Below are 22,408 nucleotides of genomic sequence, written 5' to 3' on the forward strand. Positions count from 1 at the left end.
CAATACTATACTATATCAAGTTTTATGAATGAAAGTTGCTTAATATATAGTGTGGATATAAAGTATAAACTTAAGGTAAACACACGGTTTCCGTATGAACTTCCTTGACATTCAAATGACCTCAATTATTGTGGAAACCAAATTTTATTGATTACTTCGCTGTTGCCAAAAATACTTAACATAGCAGAGTATTTTAATTTTAATAAAGTATGTGATTATTTTGGGAAATATTCAAATTGGTTAATATTTTTATAAAAACAAAATTATAGAAAAATTTAAATATAATTAATTTGCAAATACTGTTACATATAATATTGTAAGTATTAAAGTTTGTAAGACGGTGAGTGTATATTAATTGACTGTAATTTTGTTTCAATAGTATAATTTTTGTCTCTTGACTCCCGCGTATTTATAAACGAATTCCCATTAAAATTAGTATTCGTTAAATAAGGCATATATTCGAACTTAGTGTTCCGCGCAATAAATGTAGTATTGTTTGTTGTTTTCGATAAATTGTAGTAACCGGTTGCATTTAATACAAATATTTCACGATAAATCTGATATTAAAGTATAAATTATAACATATCACGTAATATTATAAATCATCAATATAACATATCAAATTTAGGTCGTCTGAAAGTATCATCTCAATAAAAATGATAGTAAAACCAGCGTATAATTAAATACGAACGTATATTTTTAAAAGTAGGTATAATGTAAGTATATATTTGTAAACAAGGATCTCTAGGAATACGTAACAAAAACCGTTGCCGCAATCACTATGCACTGTCAACCGTCATTCTGACAGTCGTTTTGCCGCGGAGGGAGAAATCTACCGCGCTTTCCCTTCACGCGCTCAGTTTAAAATGTTAAAATAAATAATATTATGAAATAAATATTACGTTAAATGTAAAATGTGTGTGTGTGACGACATTGAGAATGTGATATTTGGATAAATTGTTAATTTACGGTATGTACAATGTTTTGTTCTTTATATTTCGACTTCTATACTAACAATATTAATGAGACGGTAAAATAAGTTTTTCATGGTTCGATTAAAGTCAAGCTGGGTAAATAGTTAAAATAATTTATTATTAAATTATAGAGGCCACTTTAATGAAACAAAATGACGCTTGCGTATGAATAATGTCTAAATATGACGGCAACTTTCTCTTTTATGATGTAATTGTAAAATCGTCTTAGGATATCTGCTAAAGGCAATCTTTCAACGATTACGTATAATAAAATATATACAGTTAGTTATATTTTTAACATTTTATAAACTTTAATAAGTATTATTTATCGTAATTTAAAAGCTATTTAATTTTATATTTTATTTATCTTGAATTATACTTCATAGGATCTTTGTATTTTATAGTTTTTTTAAAACATTATTTTTTGTTGCCGTGGAGTAGTATGAGACGGTTCATCCATCTATTTTTCTAAACATTTTTATTTACGTATATGAAATATCATTGGAATTTCGATAGATTTTTTAATCAGATCAATGGTCTACAATAATTTAGATACTTATAAACGTATTTACTTCAGTAGCTTAAATATTTCATAACGAATTATATTATTAATATATATATAATAAAAATATATATTGCACAAGTAAAATTATTATGTAAATAAACTTTCTATTGTTTTAAGATATCAATAATCAATAAGAAATTGATTATATTTTTAAAATGAATTTTTTTATTGAACATTATATATATAAGATACAGGCACATTAATAAATATAAGTACATTTAGTTTCATAAATGCAATCTACGTCTTTTTAATATTATATAATAAATTAGGTGAAGGTCAAATCTAGACGTTCCAGGATAATAACGACAATTTATACGTATATTAAATAAAATATCGATAAATTATTTAATTTTAATTAATTATTTAAAATGACGTTCTTAGCCTTCTGATAAGTTATGTCAGCTTGACGCTGTTAGGATGACAATGGTTTCTGTGTTTGTGTAATCAACATTTTCATTTAAAATCTTCGCACTACTGTACTAACGCAGCTTACGTTATTGTACTAACGTAGAAACGGAAAACGTTCCGTATGTAGTGTCACAATGCGAACGTGTACTAAGCTCACAGGCTCTTCATCCGTTGTCAGTCCACTGGTGAACATGGGCCTCTCCTTCTAGCACGTAGTGAGTTCGAACAATTATGGATATCCTTGTCTGATCTGATCTGATAGCTACAGGGTTCAGGTTTATCATAAGGATTCCACATGATTCAGTGACATCATAAACCGCATATCCATGCATATTCTTCGTCCCGACGATTTTCGTAAATGCTATCAATAATGAATTAGTCTATACGAAATTAATGGACATTTGTATAACTTACCATTCGTTTCTCTGATGTCCACCTTTCTAATGTCCACCATTAAATAAAAAAGTAGTACCTACATTAACACTCCAGAGCTATAAGCAATTGAGAAACATGTTTTAATTTTGTATTATACTTAATTACTTAATCGTCATCCTTACTAGTTTATCAGTCACATAACTTTTCACTCGAAGAACAAAAAACTGTCTGTTTGACGTCACGAACTCGTAGTAAAGACTATTTAGTTCCATTTAACGTTTTCTTGCAAAATTTAATTGTCATGCTCTACACAATATATGTCAGAACGGACTATTGTTAGGTCGTCATTGGTGATGAATCATAATATTACTATTGGTTTCATTATGTGTATACAATTCATACTTTTGTAACCGATTTACTGTATGTATTAAAGTTGATGTGAAGTAAGGTTCGCAGCAACCAATAGAGTTAGCAATAAAATTTTTCATTGGAAGATGTTTTAATACTAGTATAAATGTGCGATTTGTTACAATTATACCGAAAAAAATCAATGAAAAACCTACACGCTAAAAACTGTCTGTTTTACTTGCAAACTTGAGGTAAGGATTAACTTTACTTTTGACTTAACAGATAACCATTCGATCTAAATTTTGAAAATAAATTAGAAATCTTATTAAGTTGTTTTTATTTCGACTGCAGTCTTTTTTGTTCCAAATATATCTTGGCATTAACGGCCTCTGAGAACTTTTATCAAACAATCAAATAATATCTAAATAAGAATAATATTTTCGGATTTACTACGCGTTTTTTATTATGTTAAACTACATACTCCCTGTTTCGGTTACTTGGCAGCAACAGTGAAAATGTCATTTTTATCTCGTCTGTCCATGATCAGGGTTGCTGCAAAGTAAAAAAAACGCTTAGTATATCCGAAAAAAATCGTTTTATTTGAATGAATACTCGCGAAATTCTTGGATCTCATTAATAAAAATATTGTTTAAAAACAATATAACTTGGTCTATTTATTGTAATTTACATTAGCTCAGGTGTTAGCGAAGCAAGTAAATTTCTGTATTGAACTTCAATTTTTGTGCAAAAATCACAAACGTATGGTTATAACTAGTCTGGCCGTAAATGTTATAACGTAACTTTTTTTGTTTCAAGTTCTTAAATATTTTGAATTTGCTTTATACCCTTTCGAAAGTGTCGCCAGCTATGCGCGTGATATGAACTAAAAAAAAATTTTAAAGCATCTATTTTCTCTCTCTTTCTCTCTTATACCACATGACTAGTTTTGTCTTCGTGGAAAGTAGTATTCACTCTACCTTAAACGTGGGTAAATAAACAGAGCCGTCCAACTATTGACCTAAAGCAAACATCTTATTTTCAAGCAAAGGTCTCAGTTTAATTAGAATCCAACATTCCAGGACACCTCTTTTAAAGTCTGTAAGACTATTGTCATTATTAGGCATAGCTAATTTAATTAAGTTTCCGTAATTAAAGAAAAAGACTAACTTGATGAACCTAAAAAAACTCGAGACTCTAAGGAGAGTATTGGAATAATAAACATTGGTACGCCATAGTGAAAACAAATTTTGTGTATTTTCATGAACAACAATACAATTATTACAAAAAATGTGTTTTAATTTATAAAACGAAAGATTCAAACCTTCTCTTATATTTGAGACGAGGATTGATCGTTTGAAAAAAAAATATCGTTTTCTTTACCAATACACAAGCAAAACCAATTAAATATTTTTTTGTCGATTCTCAATTTGCACCTATTAATGAGGCTGGCTTTTAGATATGTTATAAAAGATAAACAGAATTTGGTGAAATGTATGGGTGAAACGACCACTTAAGATATTATCACGTTTGTCGGACCACGAGTTGTGACTGTCCCAACGGAAAACTTCTTTTAAGTAAAAATATTTCAAAGCAAACGGATCTATCCAGACGAAATTTTTCTTTAATCTAATACTATCTGTCTAACACTAATACCATTTGGATATAAAATAGTAAAAGTTGAATGTAGTTTATAAATTTTTTGTATATGAAATTCTTGAATATTTATGCATAGATATAATTTGATCTATTAGTTTATTTAAATTGAAAAAGACAAAGAATATTTAAAGATGAGGTCGCGAATGATTGCTGATGCAAGTATAATTTCTCAATGCAAACCGTTTGTTCTATCTGTGTTTGGAACAATAATCATCAGGAATAAAAGACCGTTATTAAATCAATTGATGTAATCAGATTATCTAATTGACTTATTCATAAGATCGATATTTTTAACCGACTTCAAAAAATGAGGAGGTTCTCAATTCACCTGTTTTTTTTCTCTATCACGTGACGACACTAATAGTCAATATTTAAATATTTCATAATTGTCACCAGATTAATAACGTTTTATTGAAACCTTTTTCGCTAAAAACCTTAATATGAAAAATTACTTCACTATATATAATATTATTTTGTTTATTTGCCTCCCACTCTTCCCCGTAGGAATGGTTATACCAACATCACTTCGATGCCTCTTAATATGTTCTCTTAATCTTCTTTATTTTTTTCGGAGTTACGAAGCCTTTGTGACTAAATTGTTTTACATAGATAAGAAACTAGAGGTGTTATGCTCTTTGTTTCACACACTCGCAGGATGTGAAATGATCTCCTTCATTGGTTTTCCATGAATCCTACATGAGATGTATAAAAATACGAGTGTAAAGGTCTCCTCTGGAAAAACATAGTCGGCATGGCATCTACAATCCTCTTTATTATTAAGATTGGTTACATAACCAAATGGGTTTGCTAGTTGCGCCTTTCTGCCATAAAAGAAGCTGTCCATATATAAAAATATCAAAAAATTCTACATATAAATTCCATCCAATCGCTTGTGACTCTGAAATTAAAATAGAAAATATGGGAGGAGAAATTCATTGACCCTGCAGTTTCGGGAATGTCTCGTTTCAGTTCTTTCACCAATATAGCTTTAGTTTTCAAACATTTTTGGTGGCTAGTTGTTATGTACACTATCTTGCTATTTCCGTCTGCCTTGGGCTCAGTGCCTGTTATTACGTCCTAAGTTTAAATCTCTTCTACTTCATTCTTGGTAAATAACCTCTATATTAAATTGAATAGTAAAATTTTACTCTCGCCACCAGATTCTTTAATGTCAGGCCCTTTAACTGTTTCACTACTCCTAATTCACGCCTATTACCTATTTTTGGACCAGAATATTTTTTTCTTGTCCGCTTCTTTGAAAAAATTGCGTCGAACTACAATCAAAAAACCAATTTCTCGTTTTAAAAATGAAGTGATATCTTGACAGGCATTTAAAACTTTGTATTATTTTTCATTTTTAGATTTAGATGTTCAAAAACGATAAAAAACTATCAATTTCTTACTTCAATACTTCAAACTATTTAAGATAAACATATTTTTTGTTTGGCTAGTATAGACGCGACATATATGTATTTATTTGTTGCGTGTTGTCTCACGGTTTCCGCTTCTTTCAATTGACTCTAGATATTTATAGCAAAATAAATCATCCTTTGTATTATATTTCAGAGAATTTAGTAAGTAGTTATTTTTTATGGTACATAAATAAACAAATAAAAACGTATTTGACCTTGGTGGCTTTTTTTTTTGCACATTTGATATCAACTAAGAATTTTTACATTAAAATTCTCTATAATTTTTTTAACTATAAGTCACAAAAGGTGAAATTTTTTTTCCTAAATAGTCTCTGATTGGGAACTAACTCATGCTTTTAGAATTTTACATGAATGCTGGATTACCTTTGAATGTTCCCTTTCTTCTAATTAATACATAAATAGATTATTTTTTAGATTTACTTAACTATAATTCTGTTTTTACGTTTAATCATTTACGTGATATCACAATTTTTTTTTAAATTTCCTTCTTGTATCCCACTTACGCAGTCACACGATATCAGTCTTAGGAAAACTAGAACATTTTTAATGGTTTTCCTAATATTAAGTCATTTTAACTTATAAATCTTTGAGGTTGATCAAAATATTAAAAAAAAAAAAATCAGTTTAACTTTAATGTCAATAATTAATTTTCATTTTCATTCATTTATTGAAAACAATTGGACTGTCATTGCAGTAAAGACAATATATATAGAATAACAATAAATTTATAAGACGGATGTCGTTTGCAAGAACAGTATCTTCATTAAGTTCGCAGCATCGTAAGGATTAAAGTCACAGAATAATTACGTTACCATCAGTTTGATTAACTCTTAACTAACAGTATTGTAGTGTCCATTATGAAGGGAAGGTTCTATTGAATCGTACTCGGTGACGGCTGATCAAACATTTCCTACTAGAAATTGGTTTTCAATGTCAAGGTCAAATTATTACAATAACTATAGAAGTTCGTTCGTCAAACGTTTAGTCGCTAATTTACTTCCACACCGTCCGCTTGCTTTACGTTTATCAGGTGAGGTGATAAAATGATTTTTTTTTCTGTTATTATTTCAAATAATTCATATATAATATAATAGGAATATATTTTGATGAGAATAATTAGATTTTAAACGTTTTTTTTACTATTTCATTAAAAAAAATTCAGTTTCAATTTTATTAGGAATTTTTTTTTCTCACTTTTTTTTACCAATTTCTAATACTTTAAAGATATACATACATTTTTACTTTAATGTCGTAAGGTACATATATAAATTATAATTTTGTATTAAGATTATTATTAAGACATAAAGAAATAATAAAAATGTATTAAAAATTTTCAATAAAACTGATAAATTTATTTCTTTTTAATAAATAATTTATATTTTTCTATAAAATTGATATAGTTATTGTTTAGAATACAGGTCCCTTATATAATATTTCCAATAAAATCTTTTAGTCTAATAAAGAAATTCAAATCTATTGATTTCATTTGCACTTCTGTTCTAGATTTTAAGCCTTTAAATTTTTTTCTATAAATCGCCGAATCATTCTGTTTTATTGTTACGGAAACAGAAATAATTAAGAAGTCCATTATTGTTCTGGATTGACCGTAAAATTGATGCCGTAAATTTATTTCCTTAAATACATCACACATTTTACACAGTCAAGGTCATCAGTAGATAGTAATTATGAAGGTTTATTTGATAAGACCCATCTAAAATTAACTCATTGCCATTATTGAATATAAAACATAGAAAGTTTTGTATAAGAAGGAATGTATGTAATTAAATCATTCTCTTAGACGAGTGAAGTTGCGAATCATAAATAGTGGTACAAATTAAGAACACATCATTAGAGGCCATAATTTTCATTGTTGGTACTTAGTGAATTTTTGTAGTCAACGACGCTATAGGAGGGGTGTGTGACAAATTTGACTTCAGTGAGTATCTGTCTGCGGCGTCGTAGCTCTTGACGGGATTGACTGATTTTGATGCGGTTTTTTTTTCATTTGAAAGCTGGTTCCTTGCTATATTTTTAGCTATGTTTGGTTATTATCGGTGTATCAGTCTATGTTAGGTTAGTCAGTTATTTAAAAAATAATTTAAGAATTTTTTTACCTATGACTCGAGTACATGCCTCACGCGAGCCCTTGCAGTCTTTAAATGACAATCAATGCGTTAAGTTAGCTAATTTATTAACACATAAATACAATGACTTCATTGCTAATAATTTTTACTTATTATCAGTATGAATAAAATTGTTTTACAAAATTTATATAGGCCTAAGTGTTCTTATACGTAACAACTAGTGTACAAACTATAACGGAAAAAAATTTTCCTATATAATAAAGTGGGATTTTCTCTATTATTAGCTAAATATTTTATAATCTGACCTAGATGTCTATATACAAACAACTTCAAAACAATGCTTATTCTGATTTTTTATATTTATTGAAGGTTAAACTGTTATTTGCATAAAGGTTCTATTTCCATGTCTTAGATCATTATCCAATATAAACACAGCCTGCGGTTTTACTCGTACAAAATCATATATATATTTTTTAATTTTAGTGTTAAAAATACTGTTAAGACCATAAATAACCAAGTATTTTTCAATTTGTTAGCTGTAGAAGAAGGGGTCTATAAAGTTAATAAATAAAACGTGAAATTAATACTTCTACCTGTATTTGTATGAATAAAATTATGTATATTACTTTATGTACACTTAGTCAGTTTAAAGATATTTCATTAGTACACGTCAGTTTTAAGATATTTCATTAGTAAGGGTACTTTACCACGAGTGCATTCACATACCACAAAAAAAGAGTTTTAATTTATAAATCTTTGTATAGTATCAACTTCGATTTATGACCGAGAAACTGAAAACTATGCATATGCATGTAAAGATTCAAGCCTGGAGTAGGACTGACGAGCTTTGAAACGATCATATGCTGAGATATCTTAAGACCCGTCTATCGTCTGTATCTCGATGGTTTATAAAAGCACAGACCACATTGACAAAGAAACAAAGATTAGTCTCAAGATATTTTTATATAATATTATCTTAATATTTATTATATAATATTGTCTTAATATTTATTAAGTAATTTTCAATCGAACTATTATGTGTCGTACAATCAATTAATAGGAGGCCCGAGATATCTATTCTCTGTACCCAGCCATTCGTCAGTCACTAATTGCAGTAGAACAACACACGTAGCTCGTAATTAACTATTACCTATATTTTTTATTCAGTTACATTTAAAACAACGCAATAAGATTGTTGAATAAATTAATTCATAATAAATCGCTTGTTACAATACATTTAAGCGATATGATACGAACAATGTCATTTTTGAAAGTGGATTTGATAAAAATTATAATAATAGTCTTAATATCGAAGGTTAGGTAGAATGTTTGTCATACCTACGTTCTTTTATAAAAAATATGCGACGTAATTTATCTTAAAAAATCTCAAATAAATTTAATCGTTAGTTTCTAAGTTTCTGGACATAAAATACTTCAGACGATGTCTTTATATACTAATGAAGAGACGGTATTTAATATCGATTTTTTTTTATATTAAATCATCTTATAAAATTGACAGACAAACAGTTTAAATGCACACTATATAACCCTGCTTTAATGAAATATCAGTAATGCGATGTTCTAAGCACCATGGTGTGATCTGTATTGTTTGTTCAGCAAATCACTATAAAAACAGGATTACGTACGTCATATCTAATCAAAAAAAATTTCCTGTATTGCGTTATTTGAACAGTTTACAACTTCTTGTTTCGACCTCGCTTAATATCAGGTGAAGTTAGAGGAATCTCTCTAGTGATAACGTAGTTGTTCTTCTTAATTTATATTCTAAAAAAATATTATAAAAGTATTAGTATATCAAAATTGTCTAAATCAAAAAATATATTCTAAATTAATTCGTATTTTTTTATTTAACTATTTAGTAGTATTTACGACGATACAGTGAATATGCTTAGCACAAGTTTCCAACGTGACAACAAATCGACGCATTTTCCGTTTCTTATTCAATTACCGACTGCTGCAATGTGTGAGATTTATAAACGAAAACCTGTAAACGTTCCGTATGTAGTGTGACGGCGCGTACTTGGGGTAAGCCTACTGATTATGTTTAAATATTATTCACAATGACTGCAACCCTTGTATATATTCACGAAGGTTTTAAATCATTTTTATATACAACATATATTTATTATAAAAAATTGGACGGTGGAGGTGAGCGTTTAACGCGCGTTAGATAGGGGCCCCTTAAACCTACACCTTTTTTTTTTTTTTTTGATGACGCAGGGAAACTCTTTTTACGAGCCGTCTAACCGGCCTTGGTGGGGCCGGATAGGATGTGTGAGACTCGGCCTGGGCAGGCCCCTACTCACTAAAACCACTGCGAAAGCCATCGGCCGCTATGTTGGTGCACCCCGGATCTGTCAGCAACAGGGCACACCAGCGACTGGCCGGTCCTGGCAAAGACCGGACTTACTCCCTCAGAGAAAGGGGGCGATCCCGGCAATTAGGATCGCCCCGACGACGCCGGGCTTTCACAGGAGCCGGGTTACCAGCCCGACCTCAGCCCGGAGTGCAGGGGCGCTATTGGAGGCGTTGCAAATATCGCCTCCGGCGCACCCCCGTCCGTCGTCTGCGGAGGGAGGGTGCATCAGCCGCATCCTCCCTTTCCCGCTCAGATGCCTCCTTCGTGGACATGACCGTCTCACAGAAGGAGGACACCGCCAGCCAGGACCTGTCACTCTCAAGCATCTTCTCCGCGATACTCGAAAGCGACAAGTCCACTCCGCCGAGAGCCGCCACAAGGTCTTGGCGCTGCGCAGCCCATCTCGGGCACACCTCGAGGGTGTGCTGGGCCGAGTCCACCGCAGCTCCGCACTCATGACAGCCACTCCCCGGCTCTCTCCTGGCCGTCCGACACAAGTAATCACCAAAGCACCCGTGCCCGGTGAAGACCTGCGTCAGACGGAAAGTGAGGGGTTTGCGTTTCCGCCTCATCCAACGCTCTAGGACCGGACGGAGCGCTGCCGTTGTACGTTTACCGTACGGCTGGCCCGCCAGGTCCTCCCCCCACTCCCGCATAAGACGTGACTCCCCCTGCCGGCGAACCGCCCGGATCTCCTCTGATGAAGGGTTCTCTCCGAGAGCCCTCCTACCCGAGACGTAGGAGAACACCTCGGCGAGAACCGACGCCACAAGATCCCAAGGCGGATCGCCGGCAAGAGCCGTCGCTGCGGCCCAGGAGACCGTACGGTACCCCCTAACCACCCTCACCGCGGGTGCCCTTTGCGCCGAGCGCAGTAGGGCCTTGACCCCGCGGCTCATCGGGCGGTCAGCCCAAACGGGAGCACCGTACGTGGCTATACTCCGACAGACCCCAGAGTATAGCCGCCTGCAAGCTGCGCTGGGTCCTCCGAGGTTCGGGAGGAATTTCCCCAGCGCACCTGCCGTCCTCATGACCTTCGGCCCCAACTCCCTGAAATGGGGCACGAAGGTCCACCCTCCGTCAAGGGTGAGCCCCAGGTATTTCATGGTCGGGCTCACCCTGACCCTCCCTCCTCCTATGAGGAGGGTGGCACCCGGCGGGGTCCTTTCCGCCCAGTCCCGCGGAAGAGGAGGGCTTCGGTTTTGTTGATTCTGACCCGAAGCCCCAACCTCTTTATGCGGCTGATCACGAGGTCAGTTCCGACCTCGGCCAGCCGCGCCGCCTCCTTGTAGCTCCGTCCCCGGGATAAGACGAGGGTGTCATCTGCATAGCAAATGACACCCATCCCGGGGAGGAGGCGACTCCGCAGAACCCAGTCGTATCCGACATTCCACAGGACAGGTCCCAAGACCGAACCCTGTGGAACGCCGTTTTCGACTGTCCACCACTCTATGGACCCCCTCCGGTTCTCGATTGCCACCCTCCTCTGGGAGAGGTAGTCGCCTATCAGCCTCCTCAGATACAGGGGCACTCCGAAGTACTCGAGTGCCACCTGTATCGCGCTATGTGGGAGGCTGTTGAAGGCGTTGGCGATGTCCAACGACACCGCCAACACTACCTCTCCTCCGCGTTCCGCCTCTTCCGTCACCACCCTCAGGCGTTTGAGGGCATCGACGGTCGACCGGCGGGCTCGGAACCCGAACTGGGACTCTGACAGTCCCGGGCCCGAGCCTTCCTCCAGGTGCCGAACGAGACGGGTGGCCATTATCTTCTCCAGGGCCTTCCCCGCCTCGTTCAGCACAACCACCGGTCGCACCGCCGAAGCCGAGTCCGGAGGCCGGCTGCCTTTTGGGAGTAGGCAAAGCCGGCCTTCCTTCCAGGCCCTCGGGAACTGCCCGGACCTCAGACAGAGGTCGAACAGCTCCCTGAGGGCTCCCCCGAGGTGCACCAGGGAGAGAGCGAGAACTCTCCCGTGCACCCCGTCCGGACCCGGTGCGCTCTTCTTACTCTGAAGGCGAGCCAGAATCGCCTCCATTTCAGACTCCGTGACGGTGGGCGGAACGCGGTCGCCCTCTTCCAGCGTCGGCCGGACCATTCTGGGGGGAGTGAATCCCGCAGGAGCATCGGGGAAGAGTTCCCCGACGATCCCCCTCAGAGCAGCCGGCTGGAGCACCTCCGTGATGGGGGCCGACTGGGCGCAGATTTTATTCCGCGCCCGTTTGTATGGTCGGCCCCAAGGATCTCGGTCGAGACCCTCCACCAGCTCCAGCCAGGCTGCCTCCTTGGCCCGGCAGATGGCCTGCTGCAGGATCAACTTTTTCGCCACGTAGATCCTGTACAGCCGGCCATCTCGCTCCTCGTCCTGGGGGCGGCGTCGCCTGCTCCGTGTGTATGCCCTCCTGGCCCCGTTGCAGGCGACCCGGAGGTCGGAGATGTTGTCCGACCACCAGTACACCGCTCCCCGCGGGGGGGGACGTCCTACGGGGGCATCGCCGCTCTGCAGACGTTTTGGAGAACGTCTTCAAAGCGACTAGCCCCTTCATCCACCCCCAACTCCGCACTCTCCGGGAGGCTCCAGCGGCCGACAACGGCCGCTTCTTCAGCCAGTTCCCGGTTGAGCTTTGACAGCGCCCAACGCGGGAACCGACTTCTCTCCCGGGGCGACGAGGAATTCGACGCTGGACTCCGGCGACCGGCAGGAGAAGCAGACACTTCGAACCGTATGTAGCGGTGGTCCGAAAGCGTCTCCACTCCTGCCTCAACCCTCCATCCCTCCACTCTGCGTGCGAAGGTCGGAGTGGCGAACGAGACGTCCACCACTGAACCTCCCGACCGTCGCACGCACGTCTGGACTGTCCCCGTGTTGAGTAGGGACAGCCCGGCAGTTAGCGCCCATTCCTCCAGTTCCCTCCCTCTGGGTGTTGTGAGGGGGTTTCCCCACGCCGTGGACTTGGCGTTGAGGTCCCCCATAACAACCACCTGGAGAGGCGCTAACTGCCCTACCACCGGCCCGAGAGAGTCGAGAAATCTCTCGAAGGCCGGCAGGTCGCGGTTCGGGGAGAAATATACCCCGACTATGGCAATCTCCCCGCGAACCGCAGCCACATACCCGTGGCCCCTCGCTTTGACTGCGAGGGGGGGCACCGCGCCCGGCCGCGTGACGATCACGACGGAACCGTCCATGTCTCCCGCCCAATGAGGTTGGGCAGGGACACAGTACGGCTCCGACATGACCGCCACGTCAACGGCCCACTCCACCATGGACTGCAGGAAGAGATCCTGAGCCCCGGCGGAGTGGTTGCCGTTGGCCTGCAGGAACCTGAGATGTCCGGCCATTACTCGGACATCTCAGCTCCTGACGCCTGCCTCGAAACCCCAGCCCTTGTTGGCTGGGCCGGAAGTTTCCCACGGGTGGATGGGGGGCGGCACGAATGACCCCCCATCACATGGTCCGCCGGCTTGCTCGCGTCCGCGCACACAGCGCAGCGTGGTGACGCGGAGCACTGGGCGGACCTGTGGCCCTCCTTGCCACAGCGGTAGCACAGACCGCTGCGGTCTTTTGGGCTGGGGCACGCGGCCGCAACGTGCCCCATTCCCAAGCACTTGAAGCAGTGCTTGGGTCGTGCCTCCATGTATGAGAGCCGCACCTGGCTCCACCCCACCGATATATTACCCAACTGCAGCAGCTTTTTGGCCGCCGCAGCCGGTACCTCCAGCAGAGCAGAGCCTGTGCCGCGAGGCCCAGGTCGCACGTTGCGCACCCTGACCTGGGCCTCGGTGCAGCCCCCCTCCTGCGCGACCGCGGCCACTAGCCGGTCCGCGGTCGTCGCGTCGTTGAGGCCCGTGACTCTCAGGTCAGCGTACTTCACGGGCCTCGTAACCTCCACCTCCTGAGCCAGTGCGGACTTCAGCTTCGCGGCCAAAGCGTCTGCCTTTTCCGCACTGGTGGAGCCGGGCACCTCAATGATACGGGCCCCCGTTGCCGTAGCACGGATCTTCAGGGGCCCTATCCCCAGCTCCTTTCGGTCCACCTCTTTTTCAGCTTTGAGGAGGACCGATAAATATGATGCCCCTCGGGCCGCTGCCTCAGGCCGTAACTTGATCATTACGGCCTGGGAGCGCGGGAGCATCACCTTCTTGGGGCCCTCTCTTGGGCCCGCCTTCTTTTGCTGCGACGCCGGTTTCTTGGGTACCGGCGCCACCTCCTTTTTCTTGGGGGCCTTGCGGCGGACCACCTCCGTCCACTCCACCGCATTGGCTCCATTCCCCACTTTACCGGGTCCCTTTTCCCCGGTCCCTCTGCCTGACGTGGATGGACCGAACGCGGTCCAAGCCACCTCCTTCCCTCCCTTCGACCTCTTGCCTTTCCCTTTGGAAGGCGCAGGGAGGGAAGGGAACTCCTCGTCAGAAGTTACCACCGGAGCCGGTAAAGAGGCCGATGACTTGGCCCCCCTCTGCAGGGCCGCCTGGCGAATCGCCCTCCTAGCCGCTACGGCGACGGCCGAATGGTCACCGGCCAGGGGGGGACGGGTGACCTCTTCCCGCATGAGACGGGACTCCAGTGCGGAAAGCCGCCCATCGACCAGGTTGCCAACCAACCTGGCGATGTCGGCCTCCAGCACCTGGAGCTGGTCTTGACAGACCGGCCCGTCTGAAGCCGCCTTGGCCGCCGCCGTCCTTTCCTTCCTCATCTCCTCGAACTGGAGGCGATGGGCGCGCACCTCCTCCTTGAGGCCCGCGTTCTCTCTTTGGAGCCGACCTATATCGGCTCTGAGACGGTGGGTCTCCTCTGCCTCGGTGCGTGAGACAAGGGTGTCAAGTGCCTCCCTCAAAAAGGTCGAAGCCCTCATTATTTTGGAAGAGTACCCCCCTTTTAAGTTGGTACTCTTCCCGACGAGATCCCTAATGAGGTTGAGGCTTTTTTCGGCCTCGGCCATGATAGCCTCCGCCCCCATCGCCCCCAACTCCACAGGGACCTCCTTCCCCTTCCCCTTCGCCTTTCCTGCCCCGTCCCTCACCTTTCCAAGGCTCTTTTCCAGGTAGGAGTCGAAGGCAGCCTCCGACTCCTCCTCCTCCCTCTGCCGCAAGAATTTACGGGCTCTAGTCAAGTTTCTGCCTCGACCTCGTCTTCCCGTCAGGTCTAGCCCTCGAATCATCACGCCCCCGGTCTCGGTATCGGAGCCAGACACCTCCGAAAAGAGGCGCTTGGCTCCCAACTCCGACTCAGGACGAGACGACATCGAGTCGTCCACACCAAAACAATCATCAGTTAGAATGCCCGACTTTCCCCCCCGGGCAAACCCCCCACCATCATCCTCCTTATCATTCATCCTAGCACACACACCTCAGACAACCAAAACACACCTCAAAACAACCTAAAACACAGCGAAATAGCAAGCGAAAGCGATGTATATCAGACGTCCGTACCCTGCAACGGCTCGAGCGAGACTCAAACCTACACCTAAACCTACCTAGGTCGCAAGTCCCAGGCACTGTTAAAGCTCCTTTCCCTGCAACGCAATGGACCTGGCGCCCGCACGGTGAAGCCGAGGAATGCTGAGAGGTTTCGTCTCTCTAAGTTCTAATTAAGTTATGAAGTTATACATGTATAATCATTTAGCATGAATTAGTTTTTCGGTTATGCTGATCTGTTTTATTAGCGGGATAACAATTAACTAGACTAGTCTAACTAACAGACACATTCATGTTTGTCCGACACATGCTAGTTATCATATCTCAAAAACATAGTTTGATTTATACGTTCACTAAATTCTTAGGTATCATTAAAAATCTTTCTAATTTCTAAATATATACAATCCCCTCTCAATTTTTCGACTTAAGTTAACGCTAAAAATCAGCGGTCGTTTTGTTCTAGTAATACTAGTCTTCGCTTGCGACTGTGCTTGTTTTAATTGTAAATAATAATAAATGCCTCACATGATTATTACAATAACAGAGAACAGAAAATTTTACCATAAATCTTTGTCAATGACATTTTTTTTTAACAATATGATTCGAGTCGATAACATCGGTATATCTCAAAAAAAAATATAGACAGCTGATGTCTGTTTAATTATAATTTCATATTATTTCTAAGGTGCTATGACAATTATATGAAAAATGTTTCCCATAAGTCATGAGATTACAGTACGGAGCACCTACCAACGAAATGAAATAAATTATAATTAGGTAATTTTTTTTTTATGATTCATTAATAATACTTACGTGAAAGGACGATATTGGATATAGCGGAACATGTTTAGTTTATTTTATGGTTAACTAATATTATATACTAGTATCTGTTTGCGACTTCGTCTACATTGACTTGTTAATCCGGCTGAGAGATAAATGTATGAAGTGTATCAAAATAGTAGATTTGGTAACCAATCGGCAGCGACCTCAATATATTCTGAGTTTAAATTTTATGTTAAATGCGACAGTAATGCCTTTACTCAGCGTGATCTACACAAAAATCTGTTTTAATTATATTCCATATCTCATTCAGATGTCTAAGCGGGATTATTGTAACGTTTTATCAAAGGCTCCAGTAGGTTTTAGGTGGAAGAGCAACAAACATAGATACATTCATAACCTCTCAGACTTTCGCTTTTACTGTATTAGTAGATTTTGTGAATTCTGGTATCACTATTATTACAGAATACAACTGAAAATATTATGCCAGTACAGTTAGGAAGTACTTTGTAAAGAATAAAAAAAATATATATAAACATGTTATATATGCTAAATATAAAATAAACAAGAAATAATATCAAAATTATATCAAAAAATTTATTAAATGGTACACTCATAATAATTTTTTTAACTATATAATGTTTATTTCAAACCTGGTTTCCCATTAGCAGTCTCGAGGTAGTAGTAGTAGATAGTATTCAGTATTTATTCATAATATTCAGCAAGCATCTTCTTACAACCTACGAAACATCTCCCGTTTTTCATGCAACCTATCTCAACTACAATATACGAAGATCAAACAAGTTCAAACTGTCAACTCTCCGTTTGTAGTGACTCTATGTGAATTACAGTAGCATATATTTTGATTCAACACCATCAGCTTATCGGTGCCCACTACTGAGCAAAGGCCTCTCCTCACACGGAGAAATGTTAGAGCATTAATCACCAAGCTTGCACAAGGCGGATTGGCGATTTCAAACTTATAATTTGAAATTATAAAGTCCATGTTTCCTCACGACGTTTATTTTTTACCGTCTGTCTGTGTCTAAATACTCTTTATTAAAGAAATTTTAAGAATAAGAGTTTTAGTAATTAAAGAAAGAAATTAAATATAACTCGGAAATATCACATTGGTACTTGCCAAGGTTTCGAACCCGCACCCTCGTGCACGAGAGGCGGGTATTTAACCCCCAGGCTAACGCGACTTTTTTGTTTTTTATTAATAAAACTAATTACGTAATTTCAGATCGGAATATTCATGAAGCCTTGACTATGAAGCCTTTCATCAAACAGGTAAGGAAGTTATTCTGATCAAATCAAATGACCGTATCTAAATCACAAATTGATAGATTCGTTTGTCTGTCAGAATGTATTATATATTGATTGATATGATATCACAGCTCTGATCAACCATGCAACGCGGCGCTTTTTGTTTACGGACAATTATGTAGTATTTCCTGTACTATCAGATTCGTATCGTAAAACTGCATACATACAGTCTCTAGTTTAACGTCAACTAAATATGAAAATGATTTTACCATCTGTGATAAGTCTGACAGCTCTTTAATTTAAAAGATTTTTTTTTCATAAATATAAAAAAATAAAGTAGTAAACGATTTAAGCCTACATTATTATAGAAGTTGGCACAAAATAATTCTCATTGCACAGATAAAGTTTGGGAGTTATCTGTAAATTAATTATTTCCTTAAAAATAATGAAAATAGTAGTTTCTACTTCATAAACTATACCTATTTTTGTATTTATTTAATATAATTTTTTTCTCTTCAAATCACATCTAATATTCAAAAATTTTAATCAGTCTAACACGCATATATATACATATTAATGATATGTAAAATAAAATTTCATATAATTTGTAACGCAAAAAGTAGGAAGTTTAGTTGTCACGATTTATATTTAAAAAAAAATATATCTGGTCATGCACTCCGAACAACATCGACTTCCTCGTTATATTTTGTATGAAAGGTTATTTTCAAAATAATCATTTTAACATAACAATAAAATAAAAAAACTCAAATATTATGTAAAACAAGAGGCTACTGGAATGATAACAAAACAAGGCCTTATATACATTTCTTGAAAACATAATCAAATAAAGCAACAATTGTGCCGTAGAAAATCATTATAAAATACTAATAAGTAATTACTCGATACTATTATTCAACAGTTGTGTAACAGCCTTTACGGGCACATTTTTGTTTTTAATAAATGAAATCCAGAGTAATAATTAATGTAGCATTTTTTCGCGACAATCGTTTAAAAATGTGAATGCAAAAAATACATGTCGTAAATACCGAAATCACTGGTTCCGAATGACCGCTCTTGAACCACAAGTAATTGTCTGAAAGAAAAATATGAATTACTCGATCGAAAAAGACTAGTTAATATCGCTACTATATATAAATACATATATACATATATATTAGCTATTTTATATACGTATATTCCAGGCATTCGTAGTATCAGGCGCGGCCTTGAACATAGTTGGCCACGGATGCGCCCACGGCTATCCCGCGGTGCTATTCTCTCAGATCAAAAGTGATGGAGGTCCAGTCACCCTCACGGATCACGACATGTCCTGGATTGGTAAGGAACACACTAAGCCTGTATCTTCGTATGGTCTAACTTATCGACATAATTTTGTCTAACTTAACATACTTTCGTCGATTGTTGAAGTAATTAAATTAATACTGAAAGTAGCTAAGTCCAAAGATGTTAGTTTGTATGTAAATTTTGGTTTTAATTAAGACGCTTATGAGTGCAATTAATCTAGACGTATTCTGTTTCAGCATCTGCGGTTGGTGTGATGGGCATATTAGGTAATTTCATATCACCGATCTTTATGACGAGGTACGGCAGACAGAAGGCTCACCTCATTTGTACGGTGCCGGCCTTACTTGGCTGGGTGGTCTTCGTCCTAGGCAATTCCGTGCCTTTGTTCCTATTCGCTAGAATCCTACACGGACTTGCCTTAGGTCTCCGGACCCCGTTAGCAGCTATACTGGTAGCGGAATACACGGAACCAAGATATAGAGGGGCTTTTCTAGGCACATTCGCTATATCTCTAGGTTTGGGTATTCTTCTTGCACATCTATGGGGGTCTTATATGTCGTGGAAAATGACGGCAGTCGTGTGTTCAGTGTTCCCTATAATAGCTATGGCGATCATAAGTCTATCACCGGAATCCCCGAGTTGGTTTGTTTCCAAGGGAAAATTCGACCAGGCGAAGAAATCTTTCAGGTGGATCCGCGGTGAGGGACCAGAGCAGACAGAAGAGCTGGAACTGATGATACGAGCTCAGGAGATAGAAATGGTTAAATCTGATATACATGATAGGAAAAAAATTAAATTGAACACTCTGTTCGGGAGCGTCTTCGATTCTATAAAAGCAGCCATGAGAGTGTTCAAAAAGAAGGAATTTTACAAACCGTTAGTCATAGCTATATGTATGCTGATAGTGTTTGAGTTTGGTGGGGCGCATATGGTGCCGGCCTATGGGAATTTGATATTACAGTCAGTGTTAGACAAAGATGATCCGAAAGATGTAGCTTGGCAGTTCACCGTCATGGACTTCCTGAGGACTATCTGCGCTCTGCTAGCTATATTTCTATTAAAGAACGTTAAACGCAGAACCATTCTATTCACCAGTGGAGTTTTCACCGTATTATCTCTAACATTGATATCAGTTTTTATATATTTAAGGAAATATGAGATTCTCACCCACAGTTGGTTATTGGACACTGTTCCTATGATTTTGATGATATTTTACACTGTGTCCTTCTGTTTGGGACTTGTTCCGTTGAATTGGGTGATATGCGGGGAAGTATTCCCGTTGACGTACAGGAGTCTAGGATCGACATTGTCCACTTCCTTTTTGACGCCAGCTTTCGTGGTGTCAATGAAGACAGCTCCTCATTTCTATTCATCTATAGGAGTTGAAGGAGCTTTTCTGGTTTATTCGGGAACTTTGACGGTGTGTTTGTTGATAATGTATGCGATTTTACCGGAAACAAAGGATAGGACACTGCAAGATATAGAAGATAGCTTTAAGGGTAGAAAGCAATTGGATGTGGAAGTCCAGCTTAGTTTGATGGGGAAAGATAATATAGTGAAGTAACTATGATATATAATTAATAGGTTTAAGGAATTATTGTAATTCGATCTGTGATACGTTTTTGTACCACAATATTTTAAGTAATCTAGTTTTTTATATTGATATTATTAATGTGATAGATTATATTAATAAATTTATAAAATGCTGGGAAAATGTAATAAAAAAAGTTATTTATATATTTGTTATTTTGATTAACTTTGAATTCTGTCAATTTTTTTCAAATGTATGACCATTTTTTTTTTTCAATACTGTGATGTAAATAAAATATCGACAGAAAAGAGCAGGTTAATTTCGAATGTTACCAAAACCAAATGTTATGACATAGTATATTTATAATAATTAAAATAAGGTTTTATATAAATATATTAATGAGTTACACTTATTTCTTTATATTATTTTAATATAATATATATTCAAACAAAAAAAGGACAAAACGATTAAATGATTTAACAATTTCATTCATATTTCCTATCCTATTTTCTACCTATATCTGTTAAAGTAGATAATTTTTCCAATCTACCCTCAAACAAAAAATGTGGTGGGGATGCCACCCAAAGTGTATAAAAGCAAGCCACTTACTTCTAAAGTCCCATTCATAGTCGGATGTGTCACGTCAAAACTTAAAAGTGATCTGGGTTAAGTCGTCTTCGACCTAGTAATTATACTCTATTGACATCATTATACACAAACTGATAGATACTTATGCCATTTTTAATAAGTCATTTTAATATGGTTAAAAATTATAAAACTTTATCAACTTAAATATTAAATTTAATTATATTTCCGAAATCATTAAGCATATATTTTTGGTTAAAAATTTTGATTTTATCTTGTCGTTTTATGTTATAGTAAATACGTAAAATGTAGATAAATTATAGAACATTAACTTCATAAATGAGAAGATTTTGAAGCCGCGTCTTTCAGGATAGCGATACAGGCTCTTTTTCAACTCGGCTATCGCGACCTTAAACATTTTGCGAACTTATATCAATTTGAAGGGATATTACACACTATTGATATTACTCTATTATATTCAATATCACTCTAATGCTATTTATATTTGAACATATGGTCTATCTATAAGAATAAAAAAATAATAAGGCTATTTTCAGGCCTTACTTTGCTATTTGTGACCGTAAAAGAAAATTGACTCTCCATATAACGGCGTCAACAATTACATGACACTAACAACAGCACACTTAAAAATGTCACCCGAGCGTCCTCATTGTGACATCCAAATACATACCGTGCCTTTGAATGTAACTGCTAATTAGGATTTAATTTTAGAACACGATTTTTCATTAAAAAAAAATCAACGACAGCCAGCTGTTATTTTTAATAAGAAAACATTTTATTTATGGTTTTCTTGAATAGGATTTTCTGAATCAGACTGTTTTGATAATTAAAGATATTAAATAAAACATATTTTATTTCTCTTAACTAAAACAACACAAGAACGGATAATATATAATCTTTATTTTTTATACTACCAATGTCTGTTTGACATCCGCCTTGTTTGAGAGTGCGTACTTGTGTTCAGGGATTTACAAGCGTTGTTTGTGGTAATTATGTTCGTTGAAATTTCAAAATATATCATTAGCGGTGAAGTTTTTTATAAAGAAAATTTTATTTATAACTTACATAAATATTATTATAAAAATATTTGTCATTTTTGCATAAATATTTTTACGTATGAATCCCTTCAAAAATTACAGTGAAATTTCAATCGATACTTAAACTAGTGCGTTTACTGTCGCTAAAAGACAAATTTAAATCTGGCAACTTAAACAGGTTTAAGCGACAAAAAAAAAATAAATGTATCAATTAATAATAATTGCAAATTACGTAAAAAAATAAT

General features: G+C 38.3%; 1 protein-coding gene across 3 annotated transcripts; it reads left to right on the forward strand.

Annotated features, from left to right (window-relative positions):
• Window positions 1–823: 823 nt before the first annotated feature.
• Window positions 824–20,932, forward strand: LOC116776020 (facilitated trehalose transporter Tret1-like). Of its 3 annotated transcripts, none has more exons than XM_032669113.2 (4): window positions 824–970; window positions 17,662–17,708; window positions 18,887–19,022; window positions 19,226–20,932. In XM_032669113.2, the coding sequence occupies exons 2-4, from the start codon at window positions 17,688–17,690 to the stop codon at window positions 20,551–20,553; spliced, it is 1,485 nt and encodes a 494-aa protein (XP_032525004.1). In that variant the 5' UTR covers window positions 824–970; window positions 17,662–17,687; the 3' UTR covers window positions 20,554–20,932. The 3 variants fall into 3 exon arrangements, with proteins under 3 accessions (XP_032525004.1, XP_032525003.1, XP_061380405.1); XM_032669112.2 differs by lacking the exon at window positions 824–970 and adding an exon at window positions 6,752–6,789; XM_061524421.1 differs by lacking the exon at window positions 824–970 and adding an exon at window positions 9,783–9,889.
• The last annotated feature ends 1,476 nt before the right edge of the window (window positions 20,933–22,408 follow it).

This window comes from Danaus plexippus, chromosome 24 (assembly GCF_018135715.1).
Source record: "Danaus plexippus chromosome 24, MEX_DaPlex, whole genome shotgun sequence".
NCBI classification, from domain to species: Eukaryota; Metazoa; Arthropoda; class Insecta; order Lepidoptera; family Nymphalidae; genus Danaus; species Danaus plexippus.

Bases quoted from the DNA above. Each gene is read 5' to 3' on its own strand.
- LOC116776020 (XM_032669113.2), top strand. From the start codon at position 17,688: ATGAAGCCTTTCATCAAACAG. The intron at 17,709-18,886 runs GTAAGGAAGTTA...CGTATATTCCAG, and splicing joins TGAAGCCTTTCATCAAACAG to GCATTCGTAGTATCAGGCGC. The intron at 19,023-19,225 runs GTAAGGAACACA...ATTCTGTTTCAG, and splicing joins TCACGACATGTCCTGGATTG to CATCTGCGGTTGGTGTGATG.